Raw genomic sequence first — 21,208 nt, 5'->3', positions numbered from 1 at the left:
TATTCTTCTTGTTGAGGACCCTAACCAGGACACCACAATACATGTCATCATCAATCTCCCTAGGCTTTATGGGATCTGAATAGTTTACTGGATTTTTCTCTGGTTTCAGTAAACTTGACAGTTTGGAGCATGCTGGAAAGGTTTTATGATCAATACACTTCCCCTGCTTTTCAAGAGCACTTGGAGAGCTTTCTCAGATCCTCCCATTGAGAACCTAGTGGGAACTTGAAGAAAAGCCTATGTAGGTCTTGGTGACCCTCCACTCCCTGTCCTGGGACTGCTGCCCTCAGGAGCTTCTCACTCTCATGCTGGCTTCCAGAAATCTGTCAAAATTACTACTTTAGCATTTCTACTATCTCATGACTTCCTGCAGCTTTGCTCCAGGGGAGCATATTTCGTGTGATATATCTTTCTGGAAGCACTTGATTCTGTGGATGCTGAAATGGTGGGTTTTCATGAAAATTTCATTCTTCTGTTGGATCTCCCCAAAAGTTGATTTTTGGTTTATAAAGACAAATTCCTTGTTTTTAAAGATAACTTCTTGTAAAGACAGGAGTGACAACTTCCCTGTTCTTCATATTTTGAAGCTGAAACCAGAAGTCCATGCTATTTTCATATGCTGTCACCCCATGTTCCTGGTTCTTCACCTGATTAGGGACCAATGGGAGTTGCTGTGTCTAATTAAAGCTCAGTGCTAAAAGGAAATGGCAGCGAGTTAATAATGTAACTAAGTAGATCAAATCACATGGACTATGTAAGCATGCCTGTGAAGGGAAAATATTTACAGTACTAAATTGTATTTTTGAAGGTTATTCAGAATTTATTGACCTGTGTAAGGCAATTTTTCAAGCTTCTTCTAGCACTTCATTTGAATGCTGTTATTTTTTGAATATAAAATGTCCTCCAAAAAGCTCATTTGGCAATGCTGGAATTTTCAGAGGTGAAATGGTTAGATTATGAAAGCTGTAACCTAATCAGTGGATTAATCCATTTGATAGATTGATAATTTTAATAGATTATGGGGTGGTAACTGCAGGAAGATGGGGCAAGGCTGGAAGAAGTAGGTCACCAAGGCTGTGCCCTTGGGGATTATTATATCCTGTCCCTGGCTCCTTGTGCTCTCTCTCTCTCTTTTTGGCTGCCATGAGCTGAATAGCTTTCCTCTGTCATTGCCCTTCTGCCATGAAGTTTGGCCTCATGTTGGGCCCAGAAAAATGGAGCTGTGACCTTGCACTAAACCTCTGACACTGTGAGCCCAAAATAAACATTTTATTCTCTTAGTCTTGTTAAGTATTTTGGTTACACCAATAAAAGGCTGAATAACACAAATATAGACATGTTACTAACTATCTCTGTATATAATTTAGTATACTTCAATTTTTATAAGATTTACGTATTCTAAAAGCTATTAACTTGTGTTTAAACAAGATTATAGGCATGAAGTAAAAACTGATTTGGTACCAAAAAATTACTATGTGTTTGTGCTTGAAGATATGAACTGTTTTTAATTTTTTTTTAATTTAAGTGATGATGAAACATGAATGATGAAGAAATGAGTGTGAATTCAACACTTTATATGAATAAAAATATATATGTGATTCTCTCCTTTAAAATGGCATAATGTGAGCAAGTATAAATATTTTTTACCACACATTCCTCTCTGGAAACAATAGAATGCAAAGCAGGCAGATGAATATTCATTACTGAAAGTAGGAAGTAATAACAAATATGCCAACCCTGGGAGAAGGGGATAAACTTAGTGAAACAGTGATAAAATCAAAACAAAACCGCAAAAACCACTTGAAATTATCTACAGTTATTTTGGTCTTTTTGCAGTGCTGGGGATCAAACCCAGAACTTCACAAATGCCAGGAAAGCATTCTACTGCTAACCTATACCCCCATTCCTCTACAGTTATTTTGTAACATGCAGAATTTTGCAAAAATAGATGATCCATTCAGAGACTTGTGACCTAGTCCAACAATGTGTATATGTGTTTGTGAGTGAGTTGGTTGGGGTAAGTGGAATAGCAGCTTACAGAAGCATTCCTGATCCCAAGTGCCCACTGAGAGGGATGCAAGGTGATACAGAAGAAGACATCACAGGGGACTGCACTGGGGACTGGAGATGCAAGAGTAGGGGGAACAGGTTTTAGGAGTATGAGGGACAGCATACAGGGTAGAATGGCAGAAGTTGGGTTCACGGACTGAGAAGGAACCCCAACCATGGAGGACTTTTAGCCCTGGACCTTGTGTCAGTCTGAATGAAACAGGAACTTAGGCAAGGATTGATCTTACCTCTATTTTGAAAGAATTGTGTTGCCTGCTTGATGGCCAATTTTCTGCAGAAGGTCAACTTAGGCAATATAAGAATCACAGATTAATCAGGTTGGATATCACTGGTGTATTTGAGGGGATACAGTGTGGTTGGAATCTGAATATATTTTAAGGATTTTTAAATAATTTAAATATATAAGATGATGGGAAGAGAAGTGACTTTGAAGTTCTGTCTGTTCTTATTTCTATAACAAAATATCTTAGACTGTATAATTTATAAACACCAGAAATTCATTTCCTACAGTTCTGTGGGCTGGTAAGTCCAAGATCAAGGCACCAGCTTGCTGCTGGTGATGGTCTGTTCCTCATAGAGGTTGTCTTCTTTCTGTGTGCCCACATGGTGTACGAGCAAGGTAGCTTCTTCCTTCAACGTGTTCTATAAGGGCACTAATCTCACATGTGAGGGTGGAGACCTCATGACTTAATCATGCTTCAAATGCCCCACTCCCTAATGCTATTAGGTTCCAACATACCAATATTGGGAAACCAGTATTCCAACCTTATCAAGATCTGAGTAACAAGAAGGACAGAGTTGACATTTGCAGAGCTGGATTCATTGTACACAAAGAGGCATGTAATAGTGGAAGCAAAAGAAGCAGAGGTCTTGGAGCCTATGGAATTTGAAATGCCTTTCATACCCTTGTGGAAATTACTGAGATGATGTTAGGATATAAAAGTCTGAGGATCCTGAAATTGATCAAGGCTTTGAGACATTGATAGCATTTATAATTCTGAAATTAGATGAGATCTTTTGGAAAACAAAAGACTAGAAGGGAGGACATCTCAAGGCTGAGCCACAGGGACACTCATTTATGAAGGTTGCAGTGAAGAGAACCCAAAAATAAGGATAAGAGAGAATACTCAAAGAAAAACCTACAGGGGGCTAGACAGTTGAGGGCTTTTTGAGTCGACCCACTGTGGCTGAGTTGAATGATCTCTGCTGGTGGGATCCTTACAATAGATCTCCCATTAAATGCTCCCAGTGAAAGTGGAGTTAGTAATACACATGGGATCTATGCATTGATGCCACAGGACAATATGAAACACTGCAAATTCAGTGGAGGATAGGTGTCCTAATAATATTCCAATGAATTTTTCCTGTGATTTTAAACTAACTATAAAAAATTTGAGCTCACCATTAAAATAGCCAAAAATAAGACAAAGGAAACCTAGAAAGAGATACTAAGAGAAGAGACATAAAGCAGGGTGGGAGATGTCAGGGCAGGGGAAATATAAATAAAATCATTAAAAATGAAAAACACATAAAAGGAAAAAATAAAATTATGAAACAAATGAAAGCCATGTTAGCAATAACAAAAAATAAAATCTAATCTGTTAGCAGTATAACCAGAGGAATGAACCCAAACAATTAAGAGTTAAGAAGAGAATAATAGACATATAAATTGAACATAGAGTGTCAGCAAACACATAATTAATGTTCTTGGGAAAGATAGATGAAAACAAAAAGAATATTTAAAGGCAGTATGGAAAAAAAATTCTGAAATGAAGAAAGACATAAATCTGGAGACTAAACTAAGGCAAATAGGACAGATATGTATTAAAGTTACAGTGAATCAAAAAGAAAGAGAAAATTAAAACAAGAAAAGTATGTTCAAGGTTATTTCATATTTAACTATATCCCTTGACAGCATAAAGTTATTTTACCTAGAAAATCCAAAAGACATGATCTATGAAAACATTAAAGTTAATAAGTCTTGTTTGTAAAATCAAAAGTAAAAATAATTTACTTCTATATAACAGCAATATAGAGTTATATAATGCAATATAAATAAAATATTATTATTTTATTCTAATTCGTTATGAATGATAGAAAAATGAATTTACAATTCATATTAATATATAGAGCACAATTTTTCATATCTCTGGTTGTACACAAAGTATAGTCACACCATTTGTGTCTTCATACAGGTACTTAGGATAATGATGACCATCACATTCCATCATCTTTTCTACCCACATGCCCCCTCCCTTTCCCTTCCTTCCCTTTGCTCTATCCAGAGTTTGTCTAATTCATCCATGCTCCCCCCACCAACCCCATTATGAATCAGTATCCTTATATCAGAGAAAACATTTGGCATTTGTTTTTTGGGGATTGGCTAACTTCACTTAGCATTATATTCTCCAACTCCATCCATTTACCTGAAAATGCCATGATTTTATTCTCTGTTAATGCTGAATAGTATTCCATTGTGTATATAACCACATTTTTGTTATCAAGTCATCAACTGAAGGTCATCTAGGTTGGGTCCACAGATTAGCTATTGTGAATTGTGATGCTATAAACATTGATGTGGCTGTGTCCCTCTAGTATGCTGTTTTTACGTCCTTTGGGTATAGACTAAGGAGTGGGATAGCTGGGTTAAAAAGTGGTTCCATTCCCAGTTTTCCAAGAAATTTCCATACTGCTTTCCATATTGGCTGTGCCATTTTGCAGTCCCACCAGCAGTGTATGAGTGTGCCTTTTCCCCATATCTTTACAACATTTATTGCTGCTTGTCTTCATAATAGCTGCCATTCTGACTGGAGTGAGATGAAATCTTAGAATAGTTTTGATTTTCATTTCTCTAATTGCTAGAGATTATGTTGAACATATATTTGTTGATTGTATATCATCTTTTGAAAAGTGTCTGTTCAGTTCCTTGGACCATTTATTTTCGTTTTTTTTGGTATTATGATTTTTGGGTTCTTTATATATCCTAGAGATTAGTGCTCTATCTGATGTATATGTAGTAAAAATTTGTTCCCAAATTGTAGGCTCTCTATTCACCTCACAGATTGTTTATTTTGCTGAGAAGCAGCTTTTGAGTTTGAATCCATCCCATTTACTGATTTTTGATATTAATCCTTGTAGGAATCTTATTAAGGAAGTTGGGGCCTAATCCAACATGATGAAGATTTGGGCCTACTTTTTCTTCTAAAAACGTCTTTGTTTTAATTCCTAGGTCTTTGATCCACTTTGAGTTGAGTTTTGCGCATGGTGAGAGATAGAGGTTTAATTTTGTTTTGTTGCATATGGATTTCCAGTTTTCCCAGTACCATTTGTTGAAAAGGTTATCTTTTCTCCAATGTATGTTTTTGGCACCTCTGTCTAGTATAAGATAACTGTAGTTATGTGGGTTTGTCTCCGTGTTCTCTAATCTGTACCATTGATCTACCAGTCTACTTTGGTGCCAATACCATGCTGTTTTTGTTACTGTTGCTCTGTAGTATAGTTTAAGGTCTGGTATAGGAATGCCACCTGCTTCCCTCTTCTTTCTAAGGATTGCTTTAGCTATTCTGGGTCTCTTATTTTTCCAGATGAATTTCATGACTGCTTTTACTATTTCTAAGAGGAATGTCATTGGGATTTTGATTGGAATTGCATTAAATCTGTATAGTGCTTTTGGTAGTATGGTCATTTTGACGATATTAATTCTGCCTATTCAAGTTCATTCTCAAATATTTTTTGTGGCTATTGTTTTCTTTGTTTCCCTTTCAAAGGATTTATCACTGATATACAGAAATGCTTTTATTTACAGGTGTTGATTTTGCATCCTGCTGCTTTGTTGAATTCATTTATTAGTACTAGAAGTTTTCTGGTAGAATTTTTTGTGTCTTCTAGATATAGAATCATATCATTGGCAAATAGTGCTAATTTGAGTGCTTCTTTTCCTATCTGTATCCCTTTAATTTCTTTCATCTGTCTAATTGCTCTAGCCAGTGTTTTAAGAACTATGTTACATAGAAGTGGTAAAAGAGGGCATCCCTGTCTTGTTCCAGTTTTTACAGGGAATGCTTTCAATTTTTCTCATCATTTAGAATGATGTTAGCCTGGGTTTAGCATAGATAGTACTTCCAAACTCATTCTATGAAGCCAGTATCACCCTAATTCCAAAATCATGCAAAGACACATCAAAGAAAGAAAACTTCAGACCAATATCTCTAATGAACATAAATGCAAAAATTCTCAATAAAATTCTGGCAAATTAAATACAATAACATATCAAAAAGATAGTACACCATGATCAAGTGGGGTTCATCCCAGGGATACAAGATTGATTCAACATATGGAAATCAATAAATGTAATTCATCACATCAATAGACTTAAAGATAAGAACCATATGACCATCTCAACAGATGCAGAAAACTCATTCAACAAAATACAGCACCTCTTCATTTTCAAAACACTAGAAAATCTAGGGATAACATCATATCTCAACTTTATAAAAGGTATCTATAAAATAGTATTATTATCTATAGAAACCTAAATAAATATGTTTTAAGAACCAAACATAACAAAATATTTTCCAAGACTATTTAGAAGCAATTCAATATTTCATTGAAAAATGGCAATTTTTTTTTTCTTAACTGCACTACATTCAGATAGCATGTTAATCAGCTTTTTGTTACTGTGACAAATACCCAAATAATCAACTTATGAGGAAAGGTTTATTTGGGCTATGGTTTCAGAGATTTCAGTCTATGTTTGGCTGGTTCCATTGCTTTAGGCCCAAGGTGAGGCAAAGCATCCTGGTGGTAGGGTGACAGAAGAAAGATGCTCAGCTCAGGGCAAGCAGGAAACAGTAAAATAAACCAATCACAAAAAAACAGAGGCCAAATGTTTTCTCTGATATGTGAATGCTGATCCATAATGGGAGGGGGCAGGGCAAAGGAAGAATGGAGGAACTTTGGATTGGGTAGATGGGAGTAAGGGAAGAGGAGTGGGTATAGGGATAGGAAAGGTGGTGGAATGAGAAGGACATCATTATCCTAGGTACATATATGATTTCATGAATGGTGTGACTCTATATCATGTATAACCAGAAAATGAAAAGTTGTGTTCTATTTGTGTACACATACTCTGTGTATGCATTCTGAAATGCATTCAGCTGTCATGTATAACTAATTAAAACAAATATTTTTTTAAAGAAATTGAGAAAATAAAGATTTTTTTAAATGGAAAAAAAATGAAAAAAATGTACTCCAATCAGGATGCAAACAGTACTTCTTAAGGGACTTTTCAAAATGATTCTATCATTTATATTGAAGCACAAAGATCCAAAAGTAGCCATGAGAGATCTGGAAAAGAATACTAAGATTGGGAACTTTTCTGTAATCAATCAGTGCCATTTTATTAGTTTCCATTTATCTGAAACAAACAGCCACAAACATAGTGGCACAATACAGATGCATTTATAGTCCAATGATTTCTGTGACTCAGGTATGAATTGGCTGGGTCCTCTTCAGGCTCCAACAAGGCTGCCATTGAACAGTTAGATGAGATTCATTCTTATCCAGGAGGGTGGCTGGGAAACTACTTCTGAACTACTTCTGCACACTATTGGCAGACAGAATTCATTATTTTCTGATGCTGTAGAGCTAATGGTTCCTGGCTTCTTGAAGACCAGAGGAGAGCCATGCATGATGGGGCACGCCATAATCTCAGTGACTTGGAGGCTAAGGTAGGAGGAGTGCAAGTTCAAAACCAGCCTGGACAACTTAGCAAGTCCCTTTCTCAAAATTAAAAATAAGAAAAGGTTCTGGATGTAGCTCAATAGAGGAGAATATCTGTCTTCATGAAAGACCCTATTTTGAAGAGCATTTTGATTTAGTCAGACCCACTCAGGGTAATCTCTTTCTGTGTTAACTTGATATCAGCAAGTTTGTTATCATAATTACACTTACATAATACATTCACCATTTCCATATAAAGTAATTTAATCAAGACAGGGGTAGGTTGTGTTTGATTGGCTACAAACAAATCACAGGTTCTGGCCACACTCAGGTGGAAGGAATTACACAAATGCATCACTAATAGGAGGGCACCTTGGGCATTGTCTGCCACCGTTAGAATGGTTGAAAGCATGTCATAATTGTAACAAGCACAAATCTACATATTTGTAGTTACCTAGTAGTAATGCTGTGACAACAAATCATAGAATTTTAAAAACTCAATTTGGAGAAGACTCCATTGCATGTAAGGACAACTGGAGAGAAAAGTAAAACTTATACAAGAAAATTTGATATTGGCTCACAGAACAAATTCTCAAGGATGTCATAAAGGACACCACAATAAAACAATAGGTTGATGAATTCAATTTCCCTAAAATTAAGGTCTTTTTGCATGAATGTGTACCATAAATAAAATTTAAAAATGCCTTCCCAAGGAAAATTTAAGATTAAATGGAAGCTTTTACTATGCTATGTATTGCTTGCTAATTATCAGGTCTGGGTGGCTTTTTTTTTTCTTTAAGGAGTAGTGACATTAGGTGATTTTCAAAAGACTCCAGGGTAGGCATATCTGTAAGAGGAAGAGAAGAGAGAACCATCAGAAGAAGAAATAAAGTGATATTGACAAGAAATTCAAAGGATGTTTTTGATGCCTAAGGTGTAACAAAGAATTGAGGGTATCTGTGACACAGAATAAATAAGGGCTTTGAAATGGTATACTCTGAGAACAATGCTGAGGCATCAGGAAGATGTGGCTAGAGACCCTGGAGCAGTTACAATGTTGAAAACACATTTATGAGCCTCCAACCTTTCTGCTAAAATGGGATGACAAATCCAGATGGGATTATCTCAAAGACATCCACATTAGAAATATATTAAAGAGCTCTATAAAAATTTTTCTTTTCTTAATTTTCTGGGAAGATATCTCTTCCTAAAACAAGATTATGCTTTTAAAAAGAGGATAATTTTTGTTGGCAAATTTTAAGGCAGAAACCTAGAATTTTAATATTGTAAGTTTGCTTAAATACATGTTATTTTGTGAATATAGCCCAAAGGATGTTATCCAGCAGTTGCTGAACACTTTTAGAAAAAAATAACACTCCTATCACCTTCCTTTTTCAGTAACAATTTATTATCTGCCTAAGGATTCATTAATATGATGTTATTTCAGGCGTAAAATTCAGTGAAATTTAAAGGTTTTTAAAGTCACCATGCCCTTTGATTTTACAATAAGGTAATTGCATAAAGCATAAGTGTAGAATGATTTTACTTTCTCTGCAAAACATGTACATATACCTTAATATAGATTTATTTAAATAAAATGACTAGAAAATTGTTCATGATATTTCTGGGTCAGATTATCTCTATAATCTCTGGCAAGCACATTATCTTTCTTTTGTGAATGGTATCCCCTCTTCTGGAAATTGCTCTTCCATCCACTACCTCCCTGGAAACTGTCCTTTTCTTTCATGAATCTTCCCAAGTTGAAGTATAATTGTCCAATAACAAGCAGTCATCCAACCTAGACCAACTGTAATGTCCCACACGACTGGCTTTGTTGCTGTCTCTGACTTGTCTGAAATTGACCTTGTGGAGAGTCCTTCTTGGAATCAGAGTAAATGTGTATCATTCTGTCCTTAGTTCTAGGAACTTTCAGATAGAGAATTTATGAATAAAGGAAGGAAAGAAGAGGAAAGAAAAGGAAAGGCAAGTCCTAACTATTTCACTGTGATACTTCAAAACAACTTTATAATTTCTCTTTATAGTCACCCTTGACCTGGGGTAAATTATTATTAATAGATTCAGTGCTAAAGGGCAATTGTGTAGGATTAACTTCTGCTTAATAAAATAATTAAAGCAAGTTATTTGGAACTTGAAATCTATGCTTCAGCTTCAGGCTTTCCTCTGAATATGTTTAGAGGAACCATATTCAGGAGTTATTTTACAGCTTCCCATTCATGAACAACAACAGGATTTTGGCATTGCTGCCTCCTTGCACTATGACAGAGTCATGCACACCTCCATTCATGTACCCATCACTGGGACTCTGATGCCTCCCTCCATCATTGACAGTGTCATGTACACCTTCACTTTTATACTCAATACCGCTGCTGCTGCTGCCTTTCTCCTGCAAATCACCTATTTCCAGGTAAGGCAGAACCATAGTCATAAAATGGAAAGGAAGTCAAGGTACCCAGTGTCCAGGGAGAGATGACTGACTATAGGTCATCCAAGCAGACCTCTGAGTTAGGCAAATAAATATGCTGATCACTGATGTGAAGAGTCTCATCCCCTCAAGTAGTGAGAAAGCAGATGGATTTGCTAAGCTGAAATGTGCGTCGGGTCTGGAATTGTCCATCTGGTTCTTCTTCAGGAACTTACAATGGTGGTAATTTCATGAATTATTCCATTCTTTGAATATTCCATTTGGGCTGTCTTCATAACTCTTAGATGTGATTCATTACATTTTATTTTTGTTTGTTTTCTCATACAGTTTTGACTTAAATTTTATGTAAAAATTAATGCACATTTTAAAAATAACATAATTCAGGGCTGGTAATGTGCTCGCCTGGCATGCGCGGGGCGCTGGGTTCAATCCTCAGCACCACATAAAAATAAAATAACGATGTTGTGTCTACCGAAAACTGAAAAATAAATATTAAAAAATTCTTTCTCTCTCTCTCCTCTCTCTCTTTTAAAAGAATAGCATAATTCAATAATATTTTCCCAGAAAATGATATAACTCTGACATTAACAATATTTAGAAAAATATTTTTGAGGGTCTTTAAAAACTATATTTTTAGTTGTAGATGGACACAATACTTTATTTAGTTTACACAATTTTTATTTAGTTTTATTTGGTGCTAGGGATCGAACTCAGGGCCTCACACATGCTAGGCAAGTGCTCTACCACTGAGCTACAACCCCAGCCCTATTTTTGAGGTATTTTATTGCCTCAGATTAATTATCCTGATTGTTTTATACTGAAATTCTAATTTGCAAAAATTGTAAATGTTTCTCAGAAAATGATCTCAAAATTGAGGTTTCTACCAACAGTCCTGAATGTTACTATAATAGAATAACACATCCTGCAAAAATATTCTAGTTTATTGAAAGTTTTCATGTGGGCTCAAGTTTACCTGTCATTTTTTTATGTAAAACTGGGGCTATGGTGATGATCAGTTCACTCAGCAAACACTAACTGGTTGCTTGTCACTAAGCAGTACTAGTGAACAAGAGTAATAAATTCTATATCTTCAACATTTTATTGTTTTATAAAAACAAAATCATCATGGGGCAGGGTGGCACATGCCTCTCATCAAAGTGACTGGGAAGGCTAAAGTAGTAGGATCACAAGTTTGAGAGAGGTCTTAGCAACTTAAACTCTTGTCTCAAAGTAAAAAGATTTTAAAAGGGCTGAAAACGTAGCTCCATACAGCACCTCTGTGCTCAATCCTGGTTAGTACCAAAAATAAAAATAAATAAATAAATCATTAGAACTCTTGGGAAGGAGGGTACAGGAAAGGCTTCTTAGGGAACTAAGTAAATTTTAAGCTGATATTAAAAAATAGTAGCTACTTGGATACAGAAAAAGGGAAAAGAAGAACATTGTAGGCAGAAGGGGAGGGAATCAGTGGCCTTTGGGGAAAGATCCCGGCAGGTCTGAGGACTGGGATAGATGCCAAGAATATAGAGAACAAGGAGTGTTTAATACAGAATGTTGTGGACCACAGTAAAAATGTGATGATTGTACAAGGACAAGATATTGGTGAAGGATTATAAAGGGAAGAATATGATGGTATTTGCATTATAATAGATTCTCTTTGGAGCAGAACAAGACTGTCATTAAAAAACAATCTTGGGATTATGACAGGAGATGGTAGCCTGGAGGATTTGAGGATGATGTAGCAGCTGAAACCATTAAGAAGAAAGGAGGAATAATCCAAGATGTCTTCTGGGTTGCCACCTTGAGCAAGAGAGCAGAATGAGAACCTGATATGGGGGAGGGGGTTGGTGGGGGGGGGCGGTGGGGGGATTGTATTCTGGACATGGTGACTTGCAGACACTGCAAGGCTTTTTCCAGCAGACTGAGAGGTGGAGGATTTGAATAAGGAAGATGAGTTGAAACAAAATCTCAGAAGGAGGTTACCTAGGAAATAAATGAATAGAGATATTTTAGTATGAAACATATAGCACATAAAAATGTTACCCCCAGGGAAAATTATGGAATCTCTAGTAACATCTACATTGTTCCCAACCCCTTTATGGCATGGCTTTGCTTTAGTAGAAGAGAGCAGAGTGCCTTGAAATTCTTTTTTCTTTTGGGTGGGCACAGCCTAAGTGCTACAGTCAGGAAAGGATGAGATAAATATAAAATTTGTAAATAAAATGAGAAGTATAAAGTTGTTAAGCTGAAATTCATGATATGACAATAAAAAGGCAAGATGGTTACACAAGTTTATGTATGATATGATAGCTGTTTTATTATTGGGGGGAAATTCTCCTTAAAATGACCTTGGATCTGTTTGATGGTTACTACCCTTGATTTTAAACATGCAACATACAAATAGAACCTGGTAATGATAGTTCATCAAGTCGAGGCCTGTCAAGGGGTATTTGTGCATGTCCGTCACCTCAAGAAATTAATATGTCTATTTTTGTGTCCTTTGCAGTAAACCAGAAATGCCATGCAAAGCCATGAATACTACAAAAGTTCAGCTTGAGAATACCAACATTTTGATCACTTACCTGATTTGATATTGTTGTAGTTGTACATTTTTATACAAGTCATTTGTTTTTGTTTTTTGTTTTCAAAACACATTATAATTAGTTCCCCCAAACCATTTGTTAACCCATGAAAGTTGCCTTAATTTTGACAATATTTTGTTACAGGGGATTATGTTGTCATGACTATATATTTTGAATTGAGCAGAAGAATGGGATACTTTACTATTCAGACATACATTCCCTGTATACTGACTGTGGTTTTATCCTGGGTGTCATTTTGGATTAAAAAAGATGCTACACCAGCAAGAACAGCATTAGGTAAGTGTAAAAAAAAAAGTATTCCACCATTTTTTTATGATTTTAATTCAGAAATATTTATAAGATACCTACAATTAAAGAGATTTGGTTCAAAGCAATTCATCTAATTTGAGAGTTACTTAACCATGCTTAGAATATTTTTTGAAGTATCTAAGTTAGGTTGTTCTTTCTGACAATGAAATTTCATGTGTGCTACTTAAATTAAGACAGATTAGGTATTTGGAATAAATCACCTGCATAATCTGTTACTAAGCCTTAAGATTAATGCCATCACAAAAAAATATAGTTTCATCTTATAACCTGCCAACTTGAAAGTCTCATTCAGTTTCAGAAAATAAAACTTGCTGCAGACATTTGAGGATGAAAGACACTATATTGGTAAAATAGTTTCTCAATAAAAGAAGTTCTACTTAGCAATTTGGGCAGCAAATAAGAAAATAATCATTCTTTCCAGCTATAATCCACATATGAAATCTCAGTCTTTTCATGAGTTTTCTGTGGTCCTCAAAATCCTCTTAATAAAGCACAAAATTATAGTAATGTCAGCTTATTCAACATTTTATATCAGGTTTTTATGGTTAAAATTTCACCTAGCTTTCAATGTTTTTATTTGTGGTAACAGGTAATAGTATGATAATGAATATAGAGTTTATTTCCCAAAAAAATATTTTCTTCAGAAAAGGGGAAGCTGCCTCAATTCCAAATCCTCACAAAGTCTCTCATATTACATTATGTTTTCCCTGTGATTTTTTTTTATTCTTTATTTGACAGTAAAGTACTATTTGCTGAGATTCATTACCCTGCAATATCTTCTGCCAATATTAGTTTCACATTCTTATAGAAAATACATGATAGAATTGGTAAATCAGCAGGCAATGATATGAACATAAATTTAGCAACTACTATTGGATTTATATCCTCATAATTACAAATATTAATTATCATTATGAGCAAGCCCCAATTCAGTTTTGTTTTCTATGGTTTCAGTGGCCCACAGTCACAATAATCCAAAAATATTAATTGAAAAATCCCAGAAATAAATAATTTATAGGTTTTAAATTGTACACCATTCTAAGTAGCATAATGAATCTTGCACCATATCATCTCATCCCACCTGGAATGTGAATCATCCCTTTGTCCAGAATTTTCATAGTGTATATACTACTCACCCATTAGTCACTTAGTAGCCATCTCAGTTATCAGGTCACTTATAATAGTATCAAATTACTTCTATTCAAATAACTCTTATTTTACTTAGCTATGCCTCAAAATGCAAAAGTAGTAACACTGGAAATTCGAATATGCCAATGAGAAGCCAAAAAATACTTACTTTAAGTGAAAAGATGAAAGTTATTGATAATAAAAAAGTCAATAACTGACTTTTTAAAAACAAATCATTATTAATAATGATTTCAGACATATGCTGAAATCACAACACCCATATCACTCACCTCAATTCATCTCATCATGTAGACATTGCATTATCTCACATTATCATAGGAAGAGGAAGTTTAGTACAGTGCAATGAGATATTTAAGAGAAAAAGAACATTCAGATAATTTATTATAGTGTATTGCTGTCATTGTTCTACACTCTTATTAGTTATTATTAATCTTTTACTGTGCCTAGTTTATAAATAAAGCTTTATCATAGATTTGTCTGTATAGGAAAAAAACAGTGTATATAAGGTCTGGTAATATCTGCAGTTTCGGGTATCCACTAGAGGTCCTAGGATATAACTCCTGTGGATAAGGAATATGCATAAACAAGCACACACAAAAAATCAGTAAAAGGATAGAGGATCTACACAATACTATCCATGTCTGTGACTATTTGATATTATAGAACCCCAAATTCATCATATAAATGGACTTAAACTTGTGTCTTCACCATACTCAAAAAAATAATAATTTACATGGATCAAAGATTTATGGAAAAGCTAAAAATGTGAATATTCTTGAATAAAAAATAGGAGTTTGATATTGGGTTAAATAAAAACTTCTTAGACTAGAAACAAAAACCTCCAATGAAGAAAACTTTGAAACATTTATGACATAAAAATACCTTGACCAAACAGGTATTTCTTGCTAGGGGAGACAATAATATAACATCATGAAGATTTGTTTTTTATACACAATAAAGGTATCATCTCCAATGTATAGTTTCTCCTTTTTTCTTTTTTAATGTTTTTGATGTACAGAAATTTTTATTTATGAATCTTTGTATTGAAGGGTTCTGGTCTAAATATGCTGTAAGTATGGGTACTTTTCAATTTTGTAGCAGAATGATTATTTTTAATCTCATAAAATAATACCCAGAATATCCAAGATACCATCAAATATTACCCATTATACAAGAAACTATGTCAATATTGAGATGACTCAGATAGAATTATCTGACCAGGATTTTAAAGTAGCAGCATAAATATGCTTCACTATGTAAAAAAAAATAAAATAAAATAAAAAGCTTCATCAAGGAAGTAGAGGATATAAGGAGAACCAAGTGAAAGTTTTAGAATCAAATATATCCATACCAGAATTAAGAACTTAGGAGAATGTTCAAAATAGAATGGAGGGACCAAGGAAAGAATCAGTGAACTTTGACGTAGGACAAGAAAAAATTACTTAATCTAAGCAACACAGAGAAAAATAGACTGAAAAGATACCAATAAATTGAGTTTGGGGACTTGTGAGATGATCAGAAACAGCCTAACATTATGTCACTGAAATTCCAGGAGAAGAGGATGAAGCTGAAAAAGTATTCAAAGGAATAATGGCTAAAAAATTCTCAAATTTGTCAAAAGGTATAAATTTGCATATTCAAGAAGCTAAGGAAGCCCCAAACAAAATAAATACAAAGAATTTTTTTTAATGGCACTATCTCTAGAAAAGAAAACACAGCATGAATGACAATTTCTCACCCAAATCATGAAGCCCAACTACTGAAAGGAAAAGATTGTTTACTCAGTTTTCTACACCCAATGAGACTATCTTTCCAGAAAAAGAAGAAGTCCACATATTATCTGTCAGCAATCGATGCACCTCAGAATAATGGCCAAAAATACTTCTTGAAATAGAAATGAAATAATGAGCAAACAATATTTGGAACAAGAAGAAGGCAGAAAAACTATTGCAAATAGTGAAAATATGAGTAAATAAAATAGATTTTCAGTCTCCTTTTGAGTTTTCTAATATCTGTGTAATGGTTGAAGCCCAAAATCATAATACTGCCTGCTGTAGTTCTTAAATATTTCAGGGAAATGATTAAGACCATTAGAATCTTCTTCTCTTTATTCAAACTGGCAAACCTGACAATAGGTTATAAATTATGTATGTATAATATATTTAATACTCGGAGGAACCACTAAAAATTACACAAAGTGACACATTCATAAACACTGTGGGGACTGAGTATATAACTCAGTGGGCACAGAATTGTGGGTTCAGCCTAGGGCGGCAAAAAAGTAAATAAACAAATAAAAAGTAGACAGATTAAGACTGAATTCTACAAACTGGTGCAGTGCCCACGGGAGGGCAGGAAAAAAAAAAAACAAGACAAAAAATAGTGAACAAACAGAAAACACAAAACTAAATGAGATTGTATGTCTTAAACATTAATAATTATCCAACATAAATCATCAGAATATACCAATTAAAAAGAAGTTGACAGTGAATAAAAGATAAAACAAGAACCAACTATGATCTGTCTATAAGAAAGTCACTTCAAGTAGGATAATATAGGTAGGTTAACACAAATCTTCATGAAAACTGTGTTTGTAATAGCCAAATCCTGACAGGAAAATGCCTCAACAAATAATGATTAAGAAACTCTGGCACAACCCAGACATGGAATGAACATTGCTTCCCAATAGAAAGGAACAAACTATTAGTACAGCAGCAATTTGAACAGGTCTCAAGGGCATTGCCCTGAAGTGAGGGACACCAAAAATACTCTTGGTTTCTGACTTAAATGAGATGTGAGAATTTGTACTTATCCATCCCTCTGAGGTCAAAAAGAAAGTTGCTCTGGGGTCCTGTGAGGCCAGATGTTTTCCAAATAATCATACATGTGTTAGAACCACCTGAGATTCCTTCTGATTGCCCTGGTGCTTTCCCATTGGAGGGAGATGAGGCTACAGTGCCAACCAGGATCTTTCAAGAGTAACCCTGTTGGCTGTGTAGCTTAGATACCATACTAAGCAAGACTTCCCCATCCAAATTTTTATTTTCTTCTCAGCATTGTATAGTTTGTGTGGGTTGCAGGGGCTGGGGGGATGGCAAAGTGGAACAGAGAGGTAGCCACTAGCTACACACAGAATACTGGCCAGTAGTGACAAATGATGAACAAAATAGATAACTTCACTGAAATAGAAACTAAGATTTTTAATTTCTTTTTAGACATGACATGGTTACCCCATGTTTTAGGTTAAATTAGATATTTATTATAAGAGCTTTTCCCATAAACATACATCTGGAATTAATGTAGACTTTTCCAGTTTACACAGCATTTTTTAAAGATTTTTTAATTTGTTCTAATTAGTTATACATGACAGTAGAATGATTTTTAAACATTGTACACAAATGGAGCACAACTTCTCCTTCTTCTGGCTGAACACAATGCAGAGTCTCACCATTAGTATAATCATACATGTATATAGGGTAGAAATGTTCATCTCATTCCACTGTCCTTCCCATCCCCAAATAGCCTCCCCTCCCAACACTCCCCTCTGCACAATCCCTTCATTCACACCACACACACACACACACACACACCCTGCTGAATAATATTCCATTTTGTATATGTATCCCATTTTCTTTATCCATTCATCTGTTGGAGGGCATCTAGGTTGGTTCCATAGTTTAACTATTGTGAATTGAGCTGCTATAAACACTGATGCCACTGTATCATTATAGCAGTATGCTGATTTTTAAATCCTCTGGGTATAAACCTAGGAGTGAGATAGCTGGGTCAAATGGTGGTTCCATTCCAAGTTTTCTGAAGAATCTCCATACCAATTTCCATAACTGTTGTGCCAATTTGCAGTCCCACTCACACAGCATTTTTAAATGAAGCGTTGCAATTTCCTCATGTAAAGGAGAGACAGGGATCCTATTCTTATTATATTGCTTTTAAAAAAAATCAAAGAAGATAATTGATACCCCATTACCAAATACAGAGAATGTGCAGGGCAAGGCTAAGAGCTTGGACTTCCAAGTCAATATGCTAAGTCAAACTGTCCACCCTGGTGCTTTGAGTTCATTCCACAACTTCCCCTGGCCGAAATGCCTTGAGCAGGTGCAGGGAAGAACTAAAAGAGGGTGACAAAACTGCAAGGTGAGAAGTCATGTCATTCATCTGTCATGTGTACCTAATTCTGAGTAGTACTGCAATGCAGTGTTAACATCCAGGTGCCTATGATTCTGTGGTCCATGATGCTGACCTTCCCCATTCCATAGCTCTGGCAGGGCTGATTTCCCAAGGAGTCCCTCCGGGAGGCACTGAACCTTAACATGCCTCATGTTATGGTCTTCTTTATTTCACTCTTCATGTTCAATGGTCTTCATCCCCTTTTTAATTTGTTTTCCTTTTAAACTATCCATTGCTAACTTAATTATTTCCACAGTCTTTGATTACTCCTTTAGTGCTGACTCTCCTATATGAAATAGTAAAAGTCAAACCAATAGTGAGTATTATCAATTGAATAGTCAAACCAATAGTGAGTATTATCAATTAATTAATTCACTCGAAGCAAAATGTTCACTTAAGTACCTAAAATGTGCTGGCTTCTATACTGGGTGATAGGGAAATGAAGAAGAGAAAGATCCAGTTTTGCTTTTGAAGATCACACAATCTATTTGAGGAGACAGACATGTAAAGACAGATGCAATTCACTGTGATAATGCAAAAAAAAAGTAGTACACAGAGTACAAGGATGGCACAGATGGCAGATGCTCATATCATCAACTCTGTCTGGGATGTTGTCAAGGGAAGGCAGCTCAGAAAGAGTGGTGCTGGACTCCGGCTTGAAGAATGGTGGGAGTTTACACATTGGAAGATAGGAGGAGAGGAGAGGGAAAGAAAAGGGTTTATCTGGTGCGAGAAAAGTGAGATGTGAAATAGCACAGAATGCACAGGAAAACTGCAAATTGTATCTTCACTAAAAGTATTTAAAAGACAAAATGTCAAACAATGAGAAAATTACTAAATCAAACAATATGTCAATTCAGGTACAGAGGATTCTCAAAGTACAATGGAGATATGTCCCCCCAAATCCCATCATTGGTTGAAAAATCATAAATCAAAAATGTATTTAATATGCCTAACCTACTGAACTTTCTAGCTCAGCAACGGAGTGCACTGTAAAGTGTTTAGGGGCTCCCTCTGGTGATCCTCTGGCTGATTGGCAGCTGCAGCTCGCTGACAGTCCTGGGCATTGAGAGAGTGTATCTACTGCATATTGCTACTCAAGGAAAAAAATCTACCTTAGAATTTAAAGTACAATTTCTACTGAATGCATGTCACTTTTATGCCATCATACAGAAGAAAACTCTCAAGTTGAATATAAGTCAGAGCTTGTCCACATTTTAATGTTATTGTGAAGATGATTATAAGAAATGTTATTGTAACCTCCTACAAATTGTATAGATGTTAAAATTAAAAGTAAGATTACATAAGGTATGCAGTGGCCAAGAAGAATTCTTGTTAAGCAGTCACAGTAGAGTGGGGCAGTAGAGTGATCTCTTGTTTTTGTCACATGGCATCTTCTCACCATCTGATGACTGTCTCCCCTCACGCAGGCATCACCACAGTGCTCACCATGACCACGCTCAGCACCATAGCCAGGAAGTCCCTGCCACGAGTGTCCTATGTGACAGCCATGGACCTCTTTGTGACCGTGTGCTTCTTGTTCGTTTTTGCTGCTCTAATGGAATATGCCACCCTCAATTACTATTCAAGCTGTAGAAAACCAACTGTCACGAAGAAGAAAACATCGGTGAGTGGCAAAGATAGCAGAGATTTTCTGGGAGGTGGTGTAAGGATATGTTAAGATAAACATGTGCTAAAATGCTATCATGTTCCTAAGGATCTTACAAAACATGATATAAATAGCTAACTCGATAAGACTTTAAAACACTAGACAGCAATTCTGGAGATGTGAATGTAACCCTCAACTTCTCTCCAGCTCATCACTGCAGGTGACAAGGACTGGTTTAGGCATGCCTTAAAGACTTCTCTAACTAGAGTTATTTGGGGTACAGATGCCCATGTCAGTGTGCTAATTTTTTCTTTCTTTTTTTTTTCCTTGCAGTTATTACACCCAGATTCCTCAAGATGGATTCCTGAGCGTATAAGCCTACAAACACCCTCTGTATGTATAGCTTTATAGGTGCTAATATTTCTGAGAAATTTTATTAAACTAGCTTGCATTTGAAAGTGATGTTCCTGTTTACATATGCATGTACTGAAGACCCATGAGTGATGTACATGCTGCTACTTTTTAAATATCCAGTTTGGAACATTTGCAAAATAGAGTACAAAATTAACCATAATCCTTCTCCTCAGGGATTAGGGTATAGTATGCACTTTTTTCTAAGCATTCAAATAACATTTATTCATATACTTTAGATGAAATAAATAATGATCTATATATTGTTTTATAACCTCTTTTGATAACTCAAAAGCACGTACTTAAATTTTAAATCACTGATATGAACTGCTACTTATATAATAAGCTTCTTTTGTAAGTGGACTTTTATTCCTTTAGACCATATCAATTCCCTAATTACACTGAATGTTTTAGGCCCCTTCTACCATACATCACAGGTGGTTTTCTGTTTTTCAATGCCTTATATTTAGAGCATTTCAGCCTTTTTTCTTATAAGGAGACTTGTAGTTATCTGTACTTCGCAAGTGTATATCATGGTAGTTCTGACAGAAGGTTAGTGGGCAAGCCACTTTTACAGTTGTGGGAAGCGAGCAAATGCTTCCAAATAGCATCCGACTGAAACATAAGGGAGAGAGGCCGTGTGGAATAACAGACCCAAGTCAGAACTAATAGCCTGAGGCCCAAGGAGCACATTCTCACACACAGCCA

General features: G+C 35.5%; 1 protein-coding gene across 1 annotated transcript in view; it reads left to right on the top strand.

The window, feature by feature from the left end:
• Nucleotides 1-21,208, top strand: part of Gabrg3 (gamma-aminobutyric acid type A receptor subunit gamma3) — a 609,972-nt gene that overhangs the window by 580,036 nt on the left and 8,728 nt on the right. The window contains exons 7-9 of the mRNA XM_046428836.2: nucleotides 12,961-13,113; nucleotides 19,911-20,107; nucleotides 20,423-20,482. Of these exons, the coding sequence (XP_046284792.2) occupies nucleotides 12,961-13,113; nucleotides 19,911-20,107; nucleotides 20,423-20,482 (410 nt within the window). The remainder of the gene's footprint in view (nucleotides 1-12,960; nucleotides 13,114-19,910; nucleotides 20,108-20,422; nucleotides 20,483-21,208) is intronic.

This window comes from Marmota monax, unplaced genomic scaffold, assembly GCF_021218885.2.
Source record: "Marmota monax isolate L192 unplaced genomic scaffold, Marmota_monax_Labrador192_F-V1.1 WCK01_AAM20220418_F8-fsc00179, whole genome shotgun sequence".
In the NCBI taxonomy this organism is placed as follows: Eukaryota; Metazoa; Chordata; class Mammalia; order Rodentia; family Sciuridae; genus Marmota; species Marmota monax.
Note: the sequence above shows the minus strand (reverse complement) of the source record. Positions and strands in the feature narration are given on the sequence as shown.